Source organism: Gymnogyps californianus, chromosome 5, assembly GCF_018139145.2.
Source record: "Gymnogyps californianus isolate 813 chromosome 5, ASM1813914v2, whole genome shotgun sequence".
Taxonomy (NCBI): Eukaryota; Metazoa; Chordata; class Aves; order Accipitriformes; family Cathartidae; genus Gymnogyps; species Gymnogyps californianus.
The window spans coordinates 523,522-546,099 of record NC_059475.1 but is presented as its reverse complement, the minus strand read 5'-3'; the positions used below and the strand labels follow the sequence as shown (position 1 = coordinate 546,099).

The following is a 22,578-nucleotide window of genomic DNA, read 5'->3' as shown; positions in this document are numbered from 1 at the left end:
AGACGTTTGCTCAGCCAGCGACCCAGTGCCCCGGGGCACAGGAGCATGCACAGACTCCTCAGAGCCGTGCCAGCAGTGCAGCTCCTGCCGTCCCTCCCCGGGGTGCCCCACTGCGCTGGCCTGGCCCAGGGCCCGGGACCCCCACACGCTGTGCTCCTGGGGGAGCTGCGGGTCCAGGGGAGCGAGCAGCGGTGGGGGGCATGGCACCAGCAGGGCGAGGGACTCCTCGGTGGGGCTGGGGTCCCCCCACAGCCTTCGGACTTCCTTCTGGTTGATGTTGTCCGCGATGGCGTCCGCCTTCCCCTGCAGCGAGGGGCACAGCCTGCGCCGCAGCAAGGGCTGGCTCTGCCCCGGCCGGATAAGCTTCGGCAGGACACGGCGGCCCTGCTGCAGCGCCGCTCGCTGCTGGGACAGTTGCACCGGCACAGGCAGGGCCCCCAGCCGCACCTCCAGTCCTCTCCTGGCCACGTGCATCTTCAGTGCTGAACAGGCTCCACTGCCACGCACGGGCCCGAGGGAGCAGGCGGACCCCAGCTCTCCAGGGGCTCCTCCGTCCGGGGTCAGGTCAATGTCTTTCAGGCTCTCAGGGAGGCTGAGGCTCTCGGAGGAGCCAGAGAAGCCGCAGCTGTGGCAGGGCAGGCGGCCCCGCTCCCCCAGCTCCCCCAGGGCCTGCCATGCCGCCTGCCAGATGCCGGGGTCCTGTGCGGCCGAGGAGGCCGGCCCCAGTGACGCCCTGGGCCTCTTCTGTGCCGACAGAATCAGTTGCTGCAGCTCCTGGGCAGCCTTGCTGCAGTGGGTGCAGCTGCCTGCAAAACAGGGAGGGGTGCCAGTGCCGTGGGGCTGGGGACACTGGCGGCCCGAGGGACTGTCCACCTGTGCTGGGGTCCTGCCCTGCCCTCTCCTGCCCCAGGGATGTACCCAGGAACCCCCCGGGGTGCAGGGTGGACCCGCAGGGCACTTACGTTGCTCCGGTGCTGTCACTCGCTGCCACCATCTCCAGCATCGCCGGCTCCATCTGTCACCCTGTGGGCACAGGAGCAGAGCACAGTGACCTGCCTGGGGGGAGCCCCTGCCACCGCCAGCCCCGAGTGGTCCCCCTGGCCCCGAGCGGCCCCATACCTGTCGGCATCGGCTGCTGCCGAGCAGGACGGCCCCAGCAGCCAGGAGCAGGATGCCGAGGGCGAGAAGACAGCTGCTGTCGCTCATTGCGCTGTGTCCGGCACAGACACACTGAGACACGCGGGGTGGTGGCGTGAGTATTATACGGACACTGCAGTGAGGTCACAGTCCTGCGGGTGGGGACACCTCTGTGATGTCACAGCCCCGCAGCCCCAGGTCACACCCGGACAGTGCTCACCCCCAACACAGGTACCAGCTCCGCACTGCAGCCGCCCAGGGCAGGGGCCACTCGGCTTCGGGCACGCTGCTGTGCACTGGCTGGGGCTGCCATTGCGGAGAGGCCAGGAACCGCTTTCCTGCCTTCCCAATTCCTGCCTGCACGTGTTGGAGAGGTCAGTCACCGTCCTGCCCTAAGAAGGGCAGAGGTTTGACCAGAAGTTTGAGAAACAAGAAAAGGTAGAGGAGCCTTTGGTGCAACATAATTTGCTTTAACTTTTGGTCAGCCCTGAAGTGGTCAGGCAGTTAGACTGGATGATTGTTGTAGGTCCCTTCCAACTGAACTATTCTATTCTATTCTATTCTATTCCGTTCCATTCCCTTCTATTCCATTCTATTCTACTCCGTTCATTCCATTCCATTCTAATCCATTCTATTCCATTCTATTTTATTCTAGTCAGGATCTGCCTGGCAATTAAGAGACTTGAGGAAAACTACCCGGAGGTTGGTGCCTGTGGGCGACTGAGGCATGTAAGCTCCCTTGATCATCCGCTCTCTCGGCCTTTCCTCATAGGAGAGATGCTCCAGTCCCTTCAGCATCCTTGGGGCCCTGTGTTGGACTCTCTCCAGTATGTCCGCATCTCTCTTGTACTGGGGAGCCCAGCGCTGGCCACAGTACGCTTGCCCCCCGAGGCCGGGGCTTGTGTCTTCTGGGTGTGGTCCCCAAAAGCTCTGTGATGTCACCAGAGAGTCACTGTGATGCCCGTGACATCAATCCTTTTGAGGCGTGGGGCAGCCCTGAAGGCCACAGCGTTGTCCTCGCGCGTGGGGGACAGCCATCTGCAGGTGGGGGGACGAAGGACCCCCATCCCGCGGGCTCCCTGCCGAGGGCGCAGAGAGGATCTGCCGGACGGGAACGCCGGCAGGGCCCGGGGCACCGGTCCTGCCCTGCCGCACCCCAACCCTTATCCTGCCCTTGCTGAGAGGCCAGGAACGGCTTTCCTGCCTTCCCAGCTCCTGCCTGCACGTGTCCGAGAGGTCAGTGACCGCCCTGCCCAGAGAGCAGGAGTAGACGGAGATGCCCCGGTGTCACTCGTCTGTCCCGGGACGGTCCCGGGCGTTGGTGGCAGCACGAGCACGGCCCCGAGGCAGAGCAGGCACCTCTTCGGCATCTGTGCTGCTTCCTGCAGGTTGGCTCTCCAGGGCAGGCCATGAGCTTTGTATCTCTTCTGTTTGCAGCACGAGATGGCGTCAGAGGAGGACTTGGCAGAACAGGGCGCCTCTTCCCCTGCTGCCAGCACCAGCCAGGGGCCCCAGGCCGCACCGCTGGATGCCTCCGAGGACCCCAACTGCTCAATCTGCCAGGACACCATCAGCAACGAAGCCTGCGTGAGCTCGTGCAGGCACTGTTTCTGTTTTCCCTGCATACAAGAGTGGGCCCGCAGAAAAGCCGTGTGCCCAAACTGCCGTCAGCCTGTTCAGCACATCTTCCCCAAGCTGGGAGCCCACAGCCATGAGGTGCATGACATCACGCACTACGACGAGAGAAGGAGATCTCGACGCCGCTCTGCAGAAAGGAGGCAGCGGTGGCGTTCCTCAGGCCGCCAGCACCACAGCTCTTCCAGCAGAGACCGTGGCGGTGGCCATGCCGGGGCCCCAGGGAGGGACCAAAGCAGGTCCCCGAGGCGACACCACGATGGCCGCAGACAGGCTCAGCACGCCCGGGGCTACGACTCCTCGAGAAGCAGGAGACGGAGGTGGAGAAGGGCTCGGGATGCTGCTCGTGATGAGGGCCGAGCTCCAAGGCCCGAATGGGACGTCCCAGCCTTCTCAGGGAGGCGCGAGTACCGCCGGCGGGCTGGCTGGGATTCCTCCAGGGACCGGCATGCGACAAGGAGCCGATCCCGGCGCAGGTCCCGGCGCAGATCCCGCAGCACCAGGGGCCGACCTTGGTGGGAGCACTCATGGGGACACCACAGCAGACGACGGTGGTGGAGCAGGGACAGGGAGCGTTCCCGTGCCTGGGAGAGGCAACGGAGCAGGTCCCCCAGGCGAGGCCCGGAAGTCCACACAGGGCACCCGGGCACCGCGGCCCATGACTCCTCTGCAAGGCGGAGGCGGTGGAGGAGCAGGGATCCTGATGAGGGCCGAGCTCCAAGGCCTGAACAAGACATCCCGGCCTTCTCAGGGAGGAGCCGATCCCGGCGCAGATCCCGCAGCACTGGGGGCCGAGCACAGCGGGAGTGGCAAAGGAGGAGGGACTGGGACGAGGGGCGAGCTCTAAGCCCTGAATGGGAAGTCCCAGCTTATTCTGGGAGGAGAGCGCACCGGCAGCGGGGAGGACGCAACTCCTCCAGGCAATGGCGTGCAGCAAGGAGCCGATCCCGGCGGAGGGCCCGCAGCCGTGCCAGGCGCAGGGCCCGGTAGCACGCCCTACCAAGAAGGAAAACACGCTTGCCCCCTGACCAACGCCTGCCGGGGCAGCGCAACGAGCCCAGGGACACAGAAGGCCCTCGAGGTGGTGGCAGTGGGACAGTCGCAGCCCGGGTTGTGTCTGACTCCGGCAGCGGCAGCGAACAGGATCGAGCCAGCCCCACTGCTCCTGCTGAGGAATGAAATCCACGGCAGAAAGCTCTCCTCTCGTCTCCTCTCGTGGGAAATCACGGCCTCGAGGAGGTGGGAAGGGACCTCTGGAGATCGTCTAGTCCAAGCCCGCTGCTCGAGCAGGGGCAGCCAGAGCAGGCTGCCCAGGGCTGCATCCACTCAGGCTGCGATGATCTCGAAGGATGGAGCCTCCAGAACCCCTCTGGGCAACTTGTTCCAGGGCTTGACCTCCCTCCAAATAAACGAGTTTTGTATTACGGTTAGCGAGAGGTTCCTTTGTTTCAGTTTGTGCCTTTTGATGTGTCTCAGGAACCTTCATGGGTATTTTGAAGTGGCCTGGGCCCCTGGGTGTGCCTTGGGTTGCCCTCATCATTTTCCTCTGGGTGCTTCTCCCTGGCCCCATCACATACCTCTGTGGACCAGGCAAGTAGCTGAGGGGCTCCCCCCATCAGCTCATCACCTCTCAGTTTCCTAGGCTTCCGCGGCTGAAACAGATTTATGCATATTGTTTTGCTTTCCCTCCAGTCATTCTCAGGGAAAAAATTGCTGGGAGGAGCTGGTACCCCTTACAGCTCATTTTTTCAGCAGAGCCATGGCTCGGTACAGCAGCAGTTATCCACAAAAAACCACGGTGCTAGCTGATACCATTCATTGCTGGAGGCTGGATCTGCCCAAGCCAGGCAGCACTGCCTGCAGCACGGTCTACAGGCGAAAACTTGCTCTTCACTCCAGTCCCGCTATCACCTAGTCCCTGCCCGCAAATGCCAGCCTCTGAAATCACCCCATTAAAGTACACGTTAATGTCCCATTAATCCATAATCCATCAGCACACCTAATGGTCTCCCTGAATGCCTATTCAGCATGTGGGACATCTGTTTTGCCTATAGATGTACTTTCTGCCGGATGGAAGAAGGCCGGTCACACTGGATCCCTCTTGCACTGCAAGAAATAATTGGAAAAAAACCATAACATTCAACAAATGGTGAAAAGCACTAGCTGGGGCACACAGGAGTTTGGTGCTGAGCTCTGGAGTTTGTACTCCAAGGCGGGCAATCATCCTGTCTGTCCACATCATGCTCTCTTAGAGCCACTTCTTTGCTTGATCACGTTTAGTTTTCTTCCACAGAAACCTGCTTCTGATAGACCTGGAATTCACCCAATTTTCCAATTATCCTCAAAGTCGGGCTCTTGCTACCAAAGTCTCCTGGGGGACCATACACACAGCATCAGCTGAGAGAAGCAGGCAGCGCTTAGCACATGTGATGTCCATGCACATGAATAGAGCTATCATATTTAGTTTTCCCTGTATATACTTTTTTCTTTAGATGCAAAACATCCCATCGGGTATAAGCTGATTTTCATTTATCTCCTGTTCTGGAAAATCCATTCTCTGGACAAGGCAGCACCTAAACATACGCACACAAACATTTCAGTGGGAAAACCCTAGAAAGATATAGGTCAACATTCTGTGTGGATGTATGTTTGTGCCAAAGCTGTATTTCCACTATTTTAGAATAACCGCGAATAATAAAAGATTCAAACAATTTCTGAAATTAAAAAAAAAACAGCAAAAAAGGCTCTTGGAAAAGTGCAAATAGGCTGAAATAGTCTCAAGGAAGAGCGAGCACATGTGGCCAGTGCTGCTCTGAAAGAGGTCAACTGTCCAAAAGCTGCAGCAGTCTGTGAATTTAGGAGGTCTTTACAAAAACCGGCACCTCTGCAAGGCTGGCGGAGTAATTCCTGAGGATGGTACCTCCGTCAAACACGCGGGCAGTGTTGGTGTCCATCCATAGGTGCCCTTCCCCAGGCAGGTAGATATCTCTCAATGTTTGCCCTTTTTCTGTTATTGGGGCAACCAGGACCTGCAGTGAAAAAAAAGAAAAAAGAAATTTGGCAGTTGGAGGGTTAGCCAGGACATACCGCTAGCTGCGCCAAGCAAACCACAAGGCCGAAGGCACTGTGGAGCAACCACAGAGAAGATCAAGAAGTTTGGCTCATAGCTGCAAAGGAGAGCATCCAGCCATGCAAGCAGCAGAGGCCAAAGCTGGTAAGCGCAAGGCTTCCTGAATCGCAGTGAGAAAAGATGATGCAGTGGCCTTCATTTGACTGGGACTGGGATCATCCCTGCCTCCAGTAGCCCCTAGAGTCCATCCGGCTCATATTTTGGAAGACCTGAACAAAAAAGCCCATCAGAAATCTGTGTTTCCTGCAAAACAAAGCTCACGCTTCTAGGTTGAGCAAGACAGGGTGGATGCAGGCGGAGCAGGAGCACAGGCTGGGCAGTAAATCCCAGGTGCTGCTGGCGGGCTCAGGCGCACACAAAGCAGCTTCGGAGGAGGTGTTACAGGATTGCAGTGGGAATTGGTGGCACAGAGTCAGGGAGAGACACATCCCTGTGCTGCATAGGGAATTTCCCGTTCCTCCCATGACCCCGTGCTTGGGAGGATCTGGTTGAGGCAGTCTCTTTGGTACGACTTATTCAATGAAGTCAAATATAATCTGACATGAAACCAAGCAGAAACTTGTATTTCAGTTGGAAATGAACATGTTATAGGGGTGGGAGAAGAGCTTTAGGCCCAGGCTGCTAAAAAGGAGGGCTTCAAAAGCCCTCTGCCCGGGGCTGCTCTCCAGGCGACTTAACCCTCCCTTCCCACCTTTCCGTTCCTGCATTTAGGAGAAAGATTTGTGTTTCAGCCTCTCAGACTAATTAAGTTTTGCAGGTTACATAAACCCTAGGAAAAGCTCATGTTCAAAATATACATCATCACATATACACAATCTCAAGCAACATATTCACATTTATCATTCTATGGACTCGAGGCCCCTTTGGAGATTCAAGGGATTTCCCTGCCCCATGCCCTCAAACGTTCATGAAAATCTCAGCGGGTGGCCTTGGCAAATGGGTAATTGCATTAAAAAAAGCATATAAAAATAAAAGCATAAAAAAATTTGCTCTTGGGTCACACATCAGTGAGTCTCATTTGGACATGAGGCATAAGAAGTGCGCTCTGCTCGCTCCTCCCCAATGACTTAGTCAAGGTAATCCAGTCTCCAACGGCCTTTGGAGGTTTTCTTTTTTTTTGCTGTATGGGAAAAGCAGTTTCCAACGTTCTGAGTATATTTATTCCTGATAAATTATTTCACTTCAGAAACTGAAAGAGGTTTTCAGGGCCCTAAATGAGAGTTTTGCAAGTAAAGCAAAGCTTTTCTGAAAAGAAAAAAACCCAAACTCACACAAAACCAGCTGCTTTGGCTTCAATTTAAATCTGCTTGAACACCGAGGCTTTGATTTGTATTTGTGCAGAACTGGGTTCACATGATGATGAAGAAAGGGGATGATAGGAAAAAAATTAAAACTCTAGAAAGGCCATTAAAAGGAGGGGGGGAACAAAGGGCTAAGTAGTGAAAACTGAATATGAAATTTATGGATCAGTGCCTCTTAAACCCCATTTTTGAGGTCCTGGTCAACAGCAAAGAGCAAGTGCTGGGGACTCATCCCTGCACCCCTTAGTGATGCTCCTTGAGCTGCATGGCAGCATCGTCCCAGGGAGCCAGCGTGGTGTTTGGCACACTTCGGGGCACACTTTTGACCCTCCTGGCCTTTACAAATATATTTGGCAGCAAGACCTGGCTTCCCTGTCTCTTGCAGCATCCGCTTTCGCCAGGCAGATGGCACTGGCAAGCAGCGATGCTGCGTCACAGCCACAAAACAGCACCCGACTATATTTTTTTGCCAAATCGGTGCAACTTGTCTCTTTGCTATTATATTTCAACATGCTTTGCTGGAAGGATTCGATAGCGGTCAGCTCCAATTCCCTTTCCCAGTAGTGGAAATTTGCTGATGAGCAATGCTGGAATATGGCTGTGCAGTGTTAAATCCAATTTCAAGACCTCTAGTCAAGGATCAAAAACACCCCGACCACTGCGGTCCCACACCACCGCGTCCCAAAAACGCTTGCAGAAACCCAAAGGCATCGCTCTCCCGTCTGCTCGAAGGCAGCAGATACTTGTTTCCCTTTGTAGTCAGCAAAAATCTGACATAAAAACTGCTCATCGAGCACTCTTGCTAATTTGACAGATACATTGTCTGGCCTGATTCAGGTTGAACGTGTGCTGCCAAGAGATCTGGAAGTAACGAGTGTACAAATCACAGCCTGAAAATCAGATTTCAAAGCAGGGCTGTCCTCCCAGCCCAGAGTTACCCCCAAAAAAGCCTGGGGCACAACTCAGAAGTGGGAGGGCTTCAGCAATAGCACAAAGCTGTGTTCATCAGCACCCTGCAGCAGCTGCTTGCACGGAGGGATGATGCTCAAAAAGGTTTATCCCAGCATCCTAACTCTTAGTCCTGCCTCAGACCATACCGGGACAGAACCACCCTCTGTATTTTCCAGTAGTTTGTTATTAATGATGCTCCAAATTGCACCAAAGCCGGTTTTGGGGTGCATTTCTGTTCTTCCAGCTTCCAAACACCAGCTTGGAAGTCAAAACATCCCCTGTCTGGGCTCTCCCGCCACAAGCTCAGGCTCTTTGGGTCGGGGAAGAAAAAAAATCAGGCGAGCTTGTTGCCAGCCCCACATCATGCTTTATCAGAAATGCTTGGCCCTGACAAGTTTACAGAGCAGACATCACATTTTACCATATTTTAGGAGCTTTCAGCCAAGCCAAAGCTTTGCGCCTCCTGGGAGAGAGGGCTAAAGCTGCTCCAACCTTTTGTTTCTTCCTCCCTGAGTTTGCAGTATTTTACCAGGAATCTCACCTCACTAATGCAGACCACATTTCTGCCCTGGCCGATTCAGTTGCATCAGGGATTTTTCAGTTCGAGAGATTTTGGGGGAAGGAACTAGGTTTTAGCTTGCTCACAGTTATAACTAATACCACCGTTACTGCCCAAACGTGTGCTCTGCAGCACGTTGGGACCGCAGAAATGTCTCGGCTCCCTCCAACCTCTGTGCTTGCACAATGCTGGTCTAAAATTCATTTGTGCCAAGGATTTGTATTTTAAAAGCTTCCCAGCTGATTATCTGAGCTCTCTGCTAAAATGTCTTTCTGCTGCTTCTTAAAAAGTAATCTCCTGCAGTGAAAGTTTCCTTTAAAAAAAAAAAAATCTATAAATTGGATCCACAGAATTTGCGGCCAGAAACCTAAGCTTGGAAATCAGGTATTGCAATATCTGTTGGAGGTTGCAAGCAGAGCCTGAAAAGATAAGTCTGCAGCACAAGCTGCTTTTCTGTTAAAACAAGAAAGAAACTCCTGTTGAGCTTTACTTCTTTATTAAAAGCACTTTATGCTTTTAATGAAAAAAACTGCGGGAACTGCCAAAATCTTGAGCTGCTGGGATCCTGCACCCAGGCAAAGCAGGAGGGACAAAGATAAAGTGATGCCACAGCACAAAATAAAAAGTCTCCTTACAAAAATGGGAGGATGAGGCACAATTTCCTTTAAGAAAAGTCTTTTCCAGAAGGCCTGAATTGCCTTTCCAAGACCTTTTTGATTTAAAGCAGCCATACATCGCATTAAACATCGTGCCATCTATGTGCTAAATGAACTCTTCACAAGCTGTAGCAGGATGAGAGGGACACATCCGCAGGGAGGGCGGCTGGAGAAACTCCCCACTACACAAGCCATGACCAAAGCGTGAAGACACCAGACTTGCAAGGAGTAGTTACAGCATGAAACCACTGAAATCTGAACAAGCAGGGGAAAAAAGCTACGGGGAAACAGATGCCAGCCGTCTTTAAATCTCTACTAGGAAAATGGATAAAAACATCAATCCATCTTAAACGTGCTGCAGATATTTGATAGCATTCACCTAACTTGCTGCGGCCTTATAAATTTGATGGGCTCAAATCTGATGGGCTCCATTTACAACACTCATATGGGCTGAATAAATCCTCACTCTAGCTCCCAGTGGGGTAAAATATAGATTCAAGTGAGTAAATCCCATAGGCAATATGTGGATGGGCGAGCTCAACTGGGACGTTGATGTGAGCCTGAATTTGGGCCCCAGGGTCTGTGCTCTCTGATGCTCTCCATCTGTTCTGGGTTGTGTTAGGTTAGGATCAAAAAACCCCAAAACGTGGCTAGAGGAGCTCCCCGAGAGGACCAGGGAGCTGCACGTCGTTAATGTTGGTTATTGCGGGCTGTAGCTCCAAGTGATGGGATCATCAGCCCAAAAAGAAGGGGAAAATGAGCGATGCTGACCATCAGGAGGTGTCTGCTGGCAGAGATGACTGAAAAATACCTTGATATTAAAAAACAAAAGGAAAAAAGTGTGTCTTGTTGACTCTTCATTTTGAATAAATTGCAAGCCTGCCAACAGGGTCCCGCCAGCCCTCTGGTTTCACACAACCTCTGTATGAGCACTGCGTTCAGGTAGGATGCAGAGAGGCGGATGGGCGAGCGCAGGGGGCACCTGACTTGCCCCCAATTACCCTTCGAGGGCACTCAGTCCCTGCGTCTCCTACCTCATCTCCGATGAGAAATTCGTCCTCGATGGTAAAAGCAGTTGGATCCGTGGGGCTGAGCCACCACGCCGGCCGGAAGATGGGGTACCCCAAATGAAGCCATTCCTCGCTGTATTTTATGAGGAGTGGCACAACAAAGTCCCGGTGCCTCTGTATGCATTGCTGGGTAAGATTCAGGACCTGCAGCATGGGGGAAGAAAAAGAAACCCATGACAAGTCCTTCATCCAATAAACAGCAAAGCAAGCAGAAAAAAAAAAAAATATTCCCTTGGGAAGAGAGATTACCAAATTGCAATGTCCTGATCAAGTTATGGCAGCTAACAAGGTGCAAACAGGGTTGGTACAGTGGATTTATTCCCATTTAGATGCGAAAGCTGGGGACAGGGGCTGGCGGGTGATATCCGCCGGGGTGTTGATGTCTAACCAAAGCAGCGAACTCTTTTGCTGCTGGCAAAGAGATTTAATGACATTTCCCCCTGTGCCCCCGATTTTAAGAATCGCTGTCCCCTTTTATTGCCCTAAAGGTGACATCCCTGGGAAAATGCCTCCAACTGTTTAAAAAGATCTTGAATGCGAATCTGCAGGCTTCACTCTGCTGTAGATGTTAACTCTTTGATCAAACTATAATAAAGCAACTCCAGCAGCAAAAAGGGAGGGAGACACGTGACGACTGCTGTCATTTCCACAGGCGTTGCGGGTACCGGCCCCGTGTTGCACATAGCTGTGAAGCATAAAGCCACAAACACTCACATGAATTTTGCAGCAAAAATACTGCTGAGAGCGTACAGCGATCTGGTTGCTGGGGCAGAGAGCAGGGTTTTGTGGGTAGCAAGAACAGGGCAGTGGTTTTGAGCCTCAGCGTTCCCCAGTAAGGACCTTAGTGGCTCTCGGGGGTGACTGTCATACAAGGGACACCGTGTCCTCCTCTGCGGGGCGTGGGGGTACGTACCCAGGCGTCGCAGCAGAGCCAGGGCGGCGTGCTGAAGGCCATCACGGGGAGAAACGTCACGATCTGCAGCCACCGCACGTACAGCTCCGGGTCCCCTGGGGCGTCACCGGCCAGGCTCCCTCCTGCCGGGAACAGGGAGCCGAGTGAAGCTGCTCGAGGGCATCTCATCATGGGACGAGTCCCAAACGACCTGCTCGCCATGCGGGCAGGACATGCCACCCCATTGCAAAAAGGAGCTGAATTCTGCCCACCCATGTTTTTCTTCCTTGAGCACCACCAGCACGTGTCAGACAGACATCCATCTGTGGCCATGTTCGGACCAGCCACGCTGGGGATGTCGTATCAGGAGTTTCTAAATTTTAGCAGAACATTGTACAAAGGAATTTGTCTCCCACAAAGAAAAGCGTTGGGAAAACGCTGGACTTCCCTGCCACTTTGATGTGCACAGATGAAGCATCACGGGAAAATACTCCTGTAATTTGGATCCCTTCAAATTCATAGCGAAGAGTGGCGGAGAAGCAGAGTATTGCTAACTAATCAGTCAGAAACCTGTAGTGGAAGGGGATTCCAGTTCCCCTCTGAAACACCAGAGAGGGGCTTAGGAAGGACAGGAGAGGATGGGATGGGGCAGGCAAAGGGAAATGAAGCCCTAGGAGCCATTGCTCTGAAAATCTGGCACAGCTTCCCCTAGAAACGGCACAAGAGCCCCCAACGCCGAGGGCTCACCCAAACCATCTGCAAAGCCCCATTTCCTCCAGAGGCTTCTCCCAGCCCGAGCGGCCCCTGTGCACTGCTGCAGCTCCCCAGCCCCGCTGACACAGCCCGATGGCCCCCACACCCCCGCAACCCTCTCCGTGCAGGGGGACCTGCTCCCTCGTCCAGCTCGGTTGAAATAAGCCAACGGGTTCAACATCTCTTCGCGGAGGGAACTGTCATGCTGCGATTGCCTAAGCCTGGTTTTCTAAGGAAAACTGGCTAAAAATAGAGGCCAAACTGAAAAAAAAAAAAAAAAAAAAAAAAAAATTGCTCAGCAACCCCCTTTTCCAGGGCTGCCTTTGCAGCTCGGCTCTCTGGGTCTGACACTTCACGTGCAGCCTCTGCGTGTCTGGGGCATGTTTTAAACACAAATAACCCGGTCACCTCCCAGAAGAGGGGAAAACCGAGCTGCTTGGCCCCGATTAAAGGATTGTTTCTCAACTTTTATAGTGTTTTTATTTAAGGATTTCTCAAGCCATTGTGCTTTGGAGCAGAAATGCAAACTTGGAGCGCGGCTGCTGGTGTTTTAGGAACATCTATTTCCCAGCCAGGAGCCTGGGCATGCAGTTTCCCGGCTGTGGGCTCCCTCCTTGCTTTTGCCGCGTGGGTTTTAGCTCAAGCAAAGCTGCGAGAGGCGGCGGGCTGCCCTCCGCCTGCGGTTAAGGAGCTCTGCGAAGGGCATCCCCAGAGACCTGGCTGCTTCTGGGGCTGCCTATTAAAATTTACAACATGTTTTTTTGTTTTCAATTCCTCAGTCGATTCCCTAGTAACATTCAACTCAATCAAGTCAGCACGGCAGAAAATTGGGTACCGGGAACAAAGAGCTTCAAGCCTTCATATAGCACAAACACACCTCCTGTGCTCCTCTCGCCTGAACAACTGCTGCAAAAAATCTCTGCAGAAAAGCCAGAAATAGGGGAAAAAGCAGAAAAGAAAGTTATTACCTACTGCATCGGGGATGAAGAAGTTGTAGCCCAAGAGGCTGTAGTGCAGCACGGAGGGAATAACCCCCTTCAGCCCAGCGTGGCTCCAGTCCGAGCACAGCGGGCTCATCTGGACGAAGAGCGGTAGATGACTGGATCTGGGGGAAACAAGCACAAACCAAGCGGTTTTAGAGGGCTCGCAGGAGCCAAAACTCTCCGACGCCTGGCTGTCTTGGCAGTCGCTGTGGTCAGATACGGGTTTCTCCAACCGCTTGGCATCTCCGTTGGAGGGAAACCAGTGCTCCCCAATACCACTGCCACCCACTGTGCCTGCCCTGCCAAGTTCGGCAACCCCAATCCTCCTCCTTCTCCCCAAATCCCCTCTTCAAAGCTTTCCTTCTCCTGGCTTGATCTCACGAGGACCACAATTTGGTGGCCCACCTTGGTGGCAGCACAGCCACACTCTGGGTTGTAGCCGTCGTCTTGCTGCTTCTCCTATGGCAACGCCGTCCCTGGTGGGAAAACGCTCACAAAAGCCGTACCTGCGGCACTGGCTGGGGTACCCCAACAGCACCCGCAGCCCCGGGCCCACGCCGCTCCCCAAACCCAAAGCACGAACTCTCCTTGCGACACAGATGGCCCCGGGCCGAGTCCTGCGGGGAGGATTTCTCCTCCCGGCTTTCATTTGTGCTCATCTGTTGCACACTGTGTGGCTGTCGTTCCTGACAGTAGTTTTATCTATCTGCCAGAGGAACACATTATTTTCCTTATATTTTTTTAAAAATTTTTTTTCCAGTAGCATTTCCATGCCTTGGGTTTGCTTGGGGGGGGGGGGGGGGGCAGGGGTCATGTCATCAAGCAGCCCGGTGCAGGAGACAGTGCTTCTGGTGGCCAAAAAGGGTCAAATCTGGACCTTCACGATGAGCTTTGGCTTGAAAAATGGCCTGGAGCTCATCTAACCACGGGGAGGGAGCTTTTTGGTCTGAGTCTGCTTGCTCCTAGAGTTTGGTTTCCTCCTCAACCTCCCACCCATTTGCTGACTCCCCAAAGCTCTCCCAGGGACACTTTTTCATCTTAGGAGGTGGTAAGGCTGATGCGACGGTTTATGAAACACTTCTGGTATGGGAGCTGCCCGCCGGGAAAGGTATGATCCTGGAGGGACTCAGAAATGGTTAGAAAAGGGGCTATTTCCACCACTCTGGTTTTGCAGATGGCTGAGTAAGAGCCCGTCACCACCTCGGCATGTGAAACCTTGCTTTTTCTTTGAAAGTGAACTGTTTGAACTTGCCTTCTCATCCAATTTACCATCAATGCCTCATCCACAACATGAAATAAGTCATTTTGCAAACAGCCTGCATATAGCTTTGCATCTGCCAAACACAAAAATAAGGGGAAAAAAGTAACAGTTTTTGGTGCCTTTAACCAAAGGGTCTCGAGGCATGTTACAACTGCTAATTAATAAGTTAACCCTGTTGTGGGCTATGCAAGCATGAAAAGTCAGAAAACTGCAGTCGTTTGACACCACGAGCAATTGCCGACACAGGGATTTGGCCAGGACTCCAGGGTTCACGCTCTCCCTCCTGCAGAAGAGGCAGCGACCTGATGCTTGAATGGCCATAGGTGACAAGATGCATTTTTATTGCATCTGGCATTAATGCATTTAAGCAGTTTTATGCTCCGAGACATTAAAAAAAATACAATTAAAATGCTCCGAAAGAGAGAGGAAGAGGAGATATGAGAGCGACCCCTCCCTACATGTTGCCCTAGACCACCTCCACACTGCTTCCCTGGGTGCTGAGCGGTGTCTCGGCATCCCGAGGGCGCATTTAAAGCATCACCTCAACCATCTCCCACGCAGCTCACGCAGCCATCGGCTCCAGCAAAGCACCTTCTCCTTGGTACCCACCCGGCACCGGCGCTGATGACAGTGGCGTTTCCCAGTGTCGCCAGCGCCGCCGCCAGCGCCCTGGTGTATCGGTCGCCCGCCAGCTCGGCGGGAGGTGGGACAGCTTGCTCCAGGAAAGCATTGCCCTCGGCGCCCTCGAAGACCACGTACGTGGCTCCCAGCGCCTGCCGCAGGCGCCGGGCACGTGCCAGGTACCAGCTCAGCGCTGCCTCGCTGGTGACGTTCAGGCGGGCGCAAAGCCGCCCCTTCCACGTGGTCAGCAGCGGGACCTGCGGCACAGGACGAAAATTTCTGTCAGATCCATTAAATATCCCGCCAGCCCCGGGGCGCAAGGCCCGAGGATGCCTGCTCTGCCCTCATCCCGCCCTGCCACAATTTGCACCGTCGTGCTGCAATGCACAAAGGTGTAAACCCTCTCTCAACTCCCCCAAATCCCCAACTTGATGGCAAATCGGCATATCATTAAAATGACTGTGAAAGAGGGAATTGGGGGGATTTTCTGAACACCAACAACTTTTAAGAATATCTTTTGGAAGTGGAAATTTGAAAGCTGCTTCCTTATGAAAGGGGAGAAAAGCTGCTCCCCCAGGCATTGCTTTGCGCCCGTAGGGTTTGCTCCCAAATGCAGGAGGATCAGGTCGTCCCCGCCTTGCGGGTATTTATTCCGCTTTAATTTTGATTTTAGGTTGAGCAGCAGGTTCCGGGGTTGGAGGAGGGTCTCGTACCGAGCAGCCCCCGAATCGGGGCTGCAGGCTCAGCCAGTAGCTCGCCGCCTCGCCGTCCCGCAGCGCGCGCAGGAAGAGTGGGGAGGCGATGCTGGTGTACGGGGACAGCGTGATGGAGAGCCGCAGCGGTGTTATCAGGGAAGGGTCCCAGGCACGGGTCGAGTCGTGCCTCTTCCTCCGCTCCGAGGGCACGTGGTCCTGTGGGGAGGGAAAGGCAGGAAGAGGTGTTTTGTAGGAGCGGCAAAGCCACCGAGCACCGGCTGCTTGGTGTCACCGCCTGCGCGGGGTGGAACTCCAAACCGAGAACCCCTTCTCAGGGAGGGGAGGCTCACAGCCCCCACCCCGCAAAGTGGGTGCGTTTACATTTTACACGCAGGGATTTAACGGTGCCGAGAGCAGGGCCGACGGCAGCTCTCCGTCTGCCTTTCGAGCCCGAAGGCCGGCAGGACGGGACATACCGCGGCGGCGAGGATGGCGGTGCAGCGCTCCCCCAGGGCCAGGACCCCCTCCTGAAGACGATGCCGCTTCAATCTCTTGGCCAGTGACCTCAAACCTCGTTTTATTTTGGCAGCTGAACCTGCCGGGCCGTAATACCGCCAGATCGGAGACCTGCGTGGTGGAAAAGAGCCGGGCAGGGGTTTACACCTTGTGCCGGCACGAGATGCTCGGGGCAGCGACCAGGACAAGGGCTTGGAAAGCCACCCCGTAGCCGGGAGGGAAGGAGCATCTTACCCCAGGAGGGCCGTATCCGGCAGCGCCCGCGCCTGCCCCGCGAGCTGGCTGCCCACGTGCCGGTGGGCGACGGCGACGTCCGGGCTGACGCAGAGGAGGTAGCGCAGGGGCACCGCCGCTCTCCCCGCCGGCGTTTCCAGGCAGAAATGCCTGTTGCTCTCCAGCGAGAGGAAGAGGGGCTCGTCGGGCGCCACTGTCACCGTCACTCCTGTGGGGAGAGAAGAGGGAAATGGTGTCTCAGCAAGCGCCTGGCTCCTCTTGGTCCTCGCGCCGGTGGCCATTGGGACAGGGATGCGCGGGGCAGAGCTTAACTGGTACCAGGACCTCCCGGATTGATCCCGGCCACAGATCTGGCCAGGCAAGCAAATCCCCGCTCTCTGCCTCTGCTATTCCCTTTTAAACTCCAAAAGGCCTTTGGATTTGCTCCATTTCTTGCCTTTTTGCTCTGCGTTCAGCTTAGGCAGCAGCTTCAGCTTTGTCAATGCAGAGCAGTCGCAGATCAATTGATTAATGTGGGGGAATATCTGAAGATTGGCATCCTGCAGAATAATCCAAATAGCCACCCAAAAAATGACAACAGCAGCTAAACTTATGCCCGCATCCAGCATCCCATAGCAGCGTCAGGGACCCGTCAGCTCAGGGTGAAGGCACTCGAGCAGAGCTGGAGGATGCGGCAATGGACACAGATCTCTGCTTAAAAAAAAGACACACCAAGAGCCTGGGATTTCCCTGGGGTGACTTGGGCCAACCCCATCCTCTCAGGCACTGGCTTGTCAACGCAGCTTAGGTGCGCTGAGGTTTAATATCACGGCCTTTTCCACAGGGATCAGGCAGCGTGGGATTCGTCTCTTGTGTCCTGCTGCCAGTTGTCATTCCATTTGTAGGATATTTTAATCTCGGAGACATCTACCCTGTTCTTAAACCAGTTGCTTTATAGATGAGGAGAGGGATGGAGGAACACAGGGATCAAAGCAATAGGATGTTGGACAGGGAAGGATGCGATTACCTGTCGAGCCTAAAAAGTACCTCTCCAGAACAGGCCCGTAGCCGGCGGGGTTTTTGCTGAAGTCGCCGCTGACGAAGGGCTGCGCGTGGCTCTCGGCGCCGTTGAGCGGCCAGCGCTGGGCACGGATGCTCGCCCCTCCGTACCAGGAGACGTTGGCCATGGAGAAGCAATCCTGCAGCCAAGAGAGCATCATCGGATGGCGAGAAATGCCTCAGGGTGAGGATGAACGTGCGAATAGTTGCATTTGGAGAGGCAAAACCCCTGCGTGTTATTCCAGTGTTGTCAGAGCAGTCACAGGACAGGTCTTTTCCCAGGAACAAAAATCCCAACCCCATGAGATTTAGGTGTTTTATGCAAAAAGCAGCGGGTGCTCACTCTTTGCTTTCCGCATCTAACCCAGTAGAAGACACTTGGGTTTAAGTTTTTCCTCCATGAGAACAAGAGCTGGGCTCCCAGGTACAAAAAAAAATGCTGAGATTCTGCCTAACTGCTTGATTTCTCAGCCTGCAGTTTATTAAATTTATCAAATGGTGTAAGAGTAGGAAGAGGAAAAAAAACATTGTAGAAAGAGTCAAAAGTACAAGTTATGCGCTTTGTTTGCCTTGAAGAACAAAAAAAGTCTTGACTTGTTAATTAAAGCCAAAGACAACGATTTTTCTTCCTTTTCCCTGTACGTGTCTGCGTTCAACATGCAGCCAGGTGGAGGAATATAAAAGCCCCACCGCGGGAATAAAAACTCCGTAGCTTAAAAATTATGGTTTCCTTTAAAAAAAGAAAACCAACCAAACCACAAGACTTCTTCCCCCAAGCCTGCCAGTTTTAGATAGATGAACCTAAATAAAATTGCTACGAAGCAGCCTGGTGACCCAGAGGTAACACCCACGCACGACACCCCGCGCCTCGGAGAGCCCACCCAGTTACGTTGCTGCACCCAACCACAATTATCAAAAATGAACGGGTTTTTGAGTTGCTGGTGCAAAGGTGCTGAAAACTGTTTCAGCGAAGAGGCTGAAGAGGCTTCGCAGGTGCGCGTCGCTGCAGGACAAGAGTGACAGCAGAGGTGGAAAATTCAAGGCAGCCGCTTTAAAATGCAGCAAAGGCACTTTCACAAACCCAGCTTGGAAAAAATCTGCTTGTTTGGGATTTAAAAAAAAAAAACAAACCTCTCCTAGCTACTTTCTGCAGTGTTTCTGGGGTGAGTTTACAACCTGAATTTGCAGCTATCCCCACCTACGTGCACGCAGGGAGATTTTAACCCTGTCGTGAGCGCTCATCTCAATAGCACCGCAGTGTCCCCGGGGTAACTTGTGGGTTTTCTGCCTTCTCCCAAGGCAAAGCCTCCCTCTTCCCTGAGGGCTGATAATAAAAAGTACTTCCCTCAGCGAGACTAAATCAGTTCGGGCGTTTGGGGCACTTCTCATAGGGCTGACAGGGCAGCAGAGCAACAAGCCACCTCCAAAAGCCACGGGTCCTGGGGGGACATCCCCATCCTTGACCCGCCTCCTTTCAGAAACCATCGATTTTCGCTTCAAAGCCTCTAAAACTTTCCCCTTTCTGCCAAAGCAGGGGATCAGCAGGACTTAGCATCCCGCGTGACTTCACAGGCGGGGACGGGCTTCCCCGAAAGCCCGGGGATTTGGGGCTGCGGAGGGAGGCTGGGACGGGCAGAGAGGGACCCAGCCACCTCCCAACTCAACCCAACGTACTTTCATTCACCCCGACCCCGATCCCAAGGCTCGGGCAGCGCTCCTGGAGCCCTGAGCTTGTTTCTGCCGCGGGGGCAGAGAGAGGTTAAGTCTCATTAAGGGGTGGGGAGAGGAGATGTAAATTATTAAAGTGGAAACCCTGGAGGCTCGGGGAATAGCCGTACCAGGTGTCAGCTGAACTAGCTACACCAGCTGGGAAACAGAGGGAAAAGAGAGCCTATTCTTAACTCTTAAATTTCGCTGGATCATATTTTCCAACAGTCTGTTTTGGGTTTGTTTTTTGTTTTGTTTTTTTGTTTGTTTGTTTTTTAAAGTGGGAAAATACCTATTCTATCTCGCTCATCCTCTCAACTGCCCCAAACTGATGTCAGCAAAGGAAAACCAGCCCCGCGCGCAGCGGTTGTGTTCAGGCAACACCTTCCACCGGCCCAAAACGATGTCAACAGGCAATTTATGGCTAAAGGGGAAAAATTCCCCATCCCCGCAGGATCCCATCCTGCTCCCTTGCCTGTCCCAAGGGCTCCCCACAACAGGGCACCACGGTCCGGCGGGGTTTTTCCTTCTCCTCCCTAAGGCTCCTTTTCAGAGTCTGCTTTTATTTAACCGAGGGAGAAAACTGGGAAGGACACAGGGGAAAAAAAAAAAAGCCCCCATAAATTTTTGCAGCAGCGGACATGGATTAATCCCATCCCGAGAGAGCTGCCACATTGTGTGTGTGGTTGGAAGAGACCTTTCTGAGCTCCTCGCGTTTCTCGCCAACATTGTGATCTTAAGCAGTTATTTATTCAGTCTCTATATAAACACGGTTCTCCCACCCTGGGGTTACCAATGCGGCACCGGGAGGAGGCAGCCGCGGCCCCTCGGTGTTTTGGGAACTCAGCATCAGGGCACGAGGCTTCCCAAGGGGCTTTCCCCATCCAGGACCCTCCACGTGCTGGAGGCTTTGGGAGATGGGGTGCCCCCAGCCCATGGTGCAGCCCCATAACTGTGCTGGGAAGTTGTGTGTTCAGGCCCGGTCCTCCCCACTTTGGCTCGTTTTACCCCAAACGCCACGGTTCAGAGAAGGGCACGGGGGTCCCCGTTACCTTCAGCGTCACGTCGGGGCGCAGCGGGGTCCAGCGGACGCCGTAGCACTCGGTGGCGGGGGCTGGCGGGGGCTCGAGGGAGAGCCGGAGCTCGGCATCCTCCTCCCAGGCGTAGCAGAACTGCCCACCGTCGTGCCAGCAGCGGTCCCGTGGCGGAGGCGGCTCGGCAGCCGGCACGCCACCCACCGCGATCACTGCCACCGTCCGCCCTGCCGGCAGAGCCCGCAGGAGCAGGGCACCCCGCCGACGCTCCCACAGCATCCCGCCGGCACGGCCCTGCAGCACCCATTCCTCCGGTGACTGCTCCAGCGCCTGCCAGGAGATGATGCCGATGGTCATGGCGAAGAAGACTGCCACGCCGAGGCAGCCGACGGCACCTTTCCAGGGCTCCGTCATCTCCCTGAAGCCCGAGGTCCAAGCGGCGTTGGGGATTCGGCTGGTGGGGCGGGCGAGTGGCATGGTGCGATCACAGGGGGATGCTCCGGCTCCTCTTTCTCTCCTCTCCTGCAGCAGCAGCAGAAAGAAAACCCTCTTCTTGGATTGCTCCAAAAGAACATTAAAAAAAAAGGTTAAAAAAAAATTAAGCTGCAACTCTTTTCTCTTTGCAGTAACGCAAAGGTAAGAGAAATCTCTTTTGCAGCCTCCCTCTGCTCGCTGCTGCACGGCAAATCCCGCTGCCGGGCTCGGCGCTGGCTGCGACGACGGCTCAACCACAAAACCCCGTGCCGGGTGTCAGCTCAACCCCTTGGCACAGCCGGCGGCATCCGCTCAGCGACGCCGTCCGGGGCCGCGGAGAAGTACACGCGTGGCCGAAAGCCACGGGGAGGGGAGACGGGGCAGCAGCCGATGGGAAACGCTCGAGCCTCCGCGGATATTTGGGTTTTTGCTTCGTGAAGCAGCGTAGCTTTGCTTCTCAGTTTGCAAAGCAGCAGTAAATAGCTGAGGGGGCGCAGAAAAAAAGAAATATTGCAGGGGTGGTTAGAGAAAGAGGAGGGGAATGCAACACCGGTTTTCCATCCCCCTTCCCTCTTGCCTGTAAAAGTATTTGATTAACGCACAGAGCAGGGAGAAAATATTACCTGCTGGCATGGTCCAGCAGCGCTGGCCGAGCCCTCGCTCGAGGGAACGGGCACCCAGGCAAGGGCCCACCTGCGGTGACAACCTCATGGGGTGGTTGCCCGCCTGCAGTGACAACCTCGTGGGGTGGGACCGGCTTCTCCCCGCACCCCAGGCTGCCCCGACCGCTGCCCCCGCCTGCCACGCTGCCTTTGGGGGCCGACAGCGCGGCAGGGACGGGTGCCACCTCTCCCCGGCTCAGCGCACCCACCCGTCGCATCCCCCCGCCACCACCTCCCAGCAAAGGCGCAGCGGCGTTTCTTTTACCTACAGGCAGGTTAGAAGATGCTTTAGCAGCCCCCAGAAGCGGCTGTCGCCGACTGAGCGCTCGAGCCCCAATATTTTTCCCGCTGTCGGGCTGGGCAGCGGGTTTTTCTCCTCTTCCCTCAGGGTCGTTTTTCCTCCCGGCCACGTCAGAGACCTTTGCAGCCGAGGCAACTTGATCCAAACTAACCCAAGAGCGTTATCCAAGAGCGTTATCTAAGACGAGACACCGCATGCTCCCTCCCACCCTGCTCCCTCGCGGGCTGCACGTACCCTCAGGTCGTTACATTAGAAACAGAGGCAGGAAATTAAAAAAATAATTTTAAAAAGCATTTATTTATACAGGAATAATTTTAAAGGGATTCTTTGCAAAGTTATCGAGATGGCTCTGGTTGAGCCCTTACTACACACCTGCGAATCCACACGCGAGGGAGTCGTGGCAGCGCTAAGCCTCCCCGTTCTGCTGCTTTGGCTTTTTCTGTTATTATTATTATTATTACTACTACTATTATTATATTTTGGAGGATTTTCTCCCTGTTTCTACCTCACACTAAATGAGCTGCTGGGGCCCCCCTCGGGTCATCTCCAGGGCTGCAGACATGGGTGCTGCTTGCACCCGAAAGCAGAGCACCCTTGCAGAGGCAAGCAGCCACCTGGGACCGTTGCAATCCCCACCAGTGCAGAAAACTCTGGGAATCTGGGGTTTCCATCCCCTTTTCCATGCCCCACGCACTCATCCCACCAGTCCTCCCCCTGCCTGTGGGTGATCAGGGAAGACTGGGATTTTACAAGCAATGTTACAACCTGTCGGCTGCCAAGCTGTTAAAAAAAAATAAAAATAGAGATTTCAAAGATCTTCCCCATCCTGCATCCAGGTGAAACCCCAACAGCCCCAAGCCCTGAACCCAAAGACAAAAGCACTACTCACCCCAGGAGACACTGCTCTTTGGGAGAGTCTCAGGACTGCCGAATCCACCGGGAAAATCCTTGGCCGTGCCCCAAATAAG

General features: G+C 54.3%; 1 protein-coding gene across 1 annotated transcript; it reads right to left on the bottom strand.

Moving 5' to 3' along the window:
* Positions 1 to 5,463: 5,463 nt before the first annotated feature.
* LOC127016817 (SITS-binding protein-like) lies at positions 5,464 to 20,669 on the bottom strand. The gene is made up of 10 exons (XM_050897557.1): positions 20,192 to 20,669; positions 17,401 to 17,572; positions 16,395 to 16,602; positions 16,121 to 16,271; positions 15,663 to 15,860; positions 14,938 to 15,206; positions 13,053 to 13,189; positions 11,353 to 11,474; positions 10,404 to 10,583; positions 5,464 to 5,801 (listed from the first exon to the last, which is right to left on the bottom strand). Exons 1-10 carry the CDS (start codon positions 20,648 to 20,650, stop codon positions 5,628 to 5,630), a joined length of 2,070 nt encoding a protein of 689 aa, XP_050753514.1. The 5' UTR covers positions 20,651 to 20,669; the 3' UTR covers positions 5,464 to 5,627.
* Between the last annotated feature and the right edge of the window lie 1,909 nt (positions 20,670 to 22,578).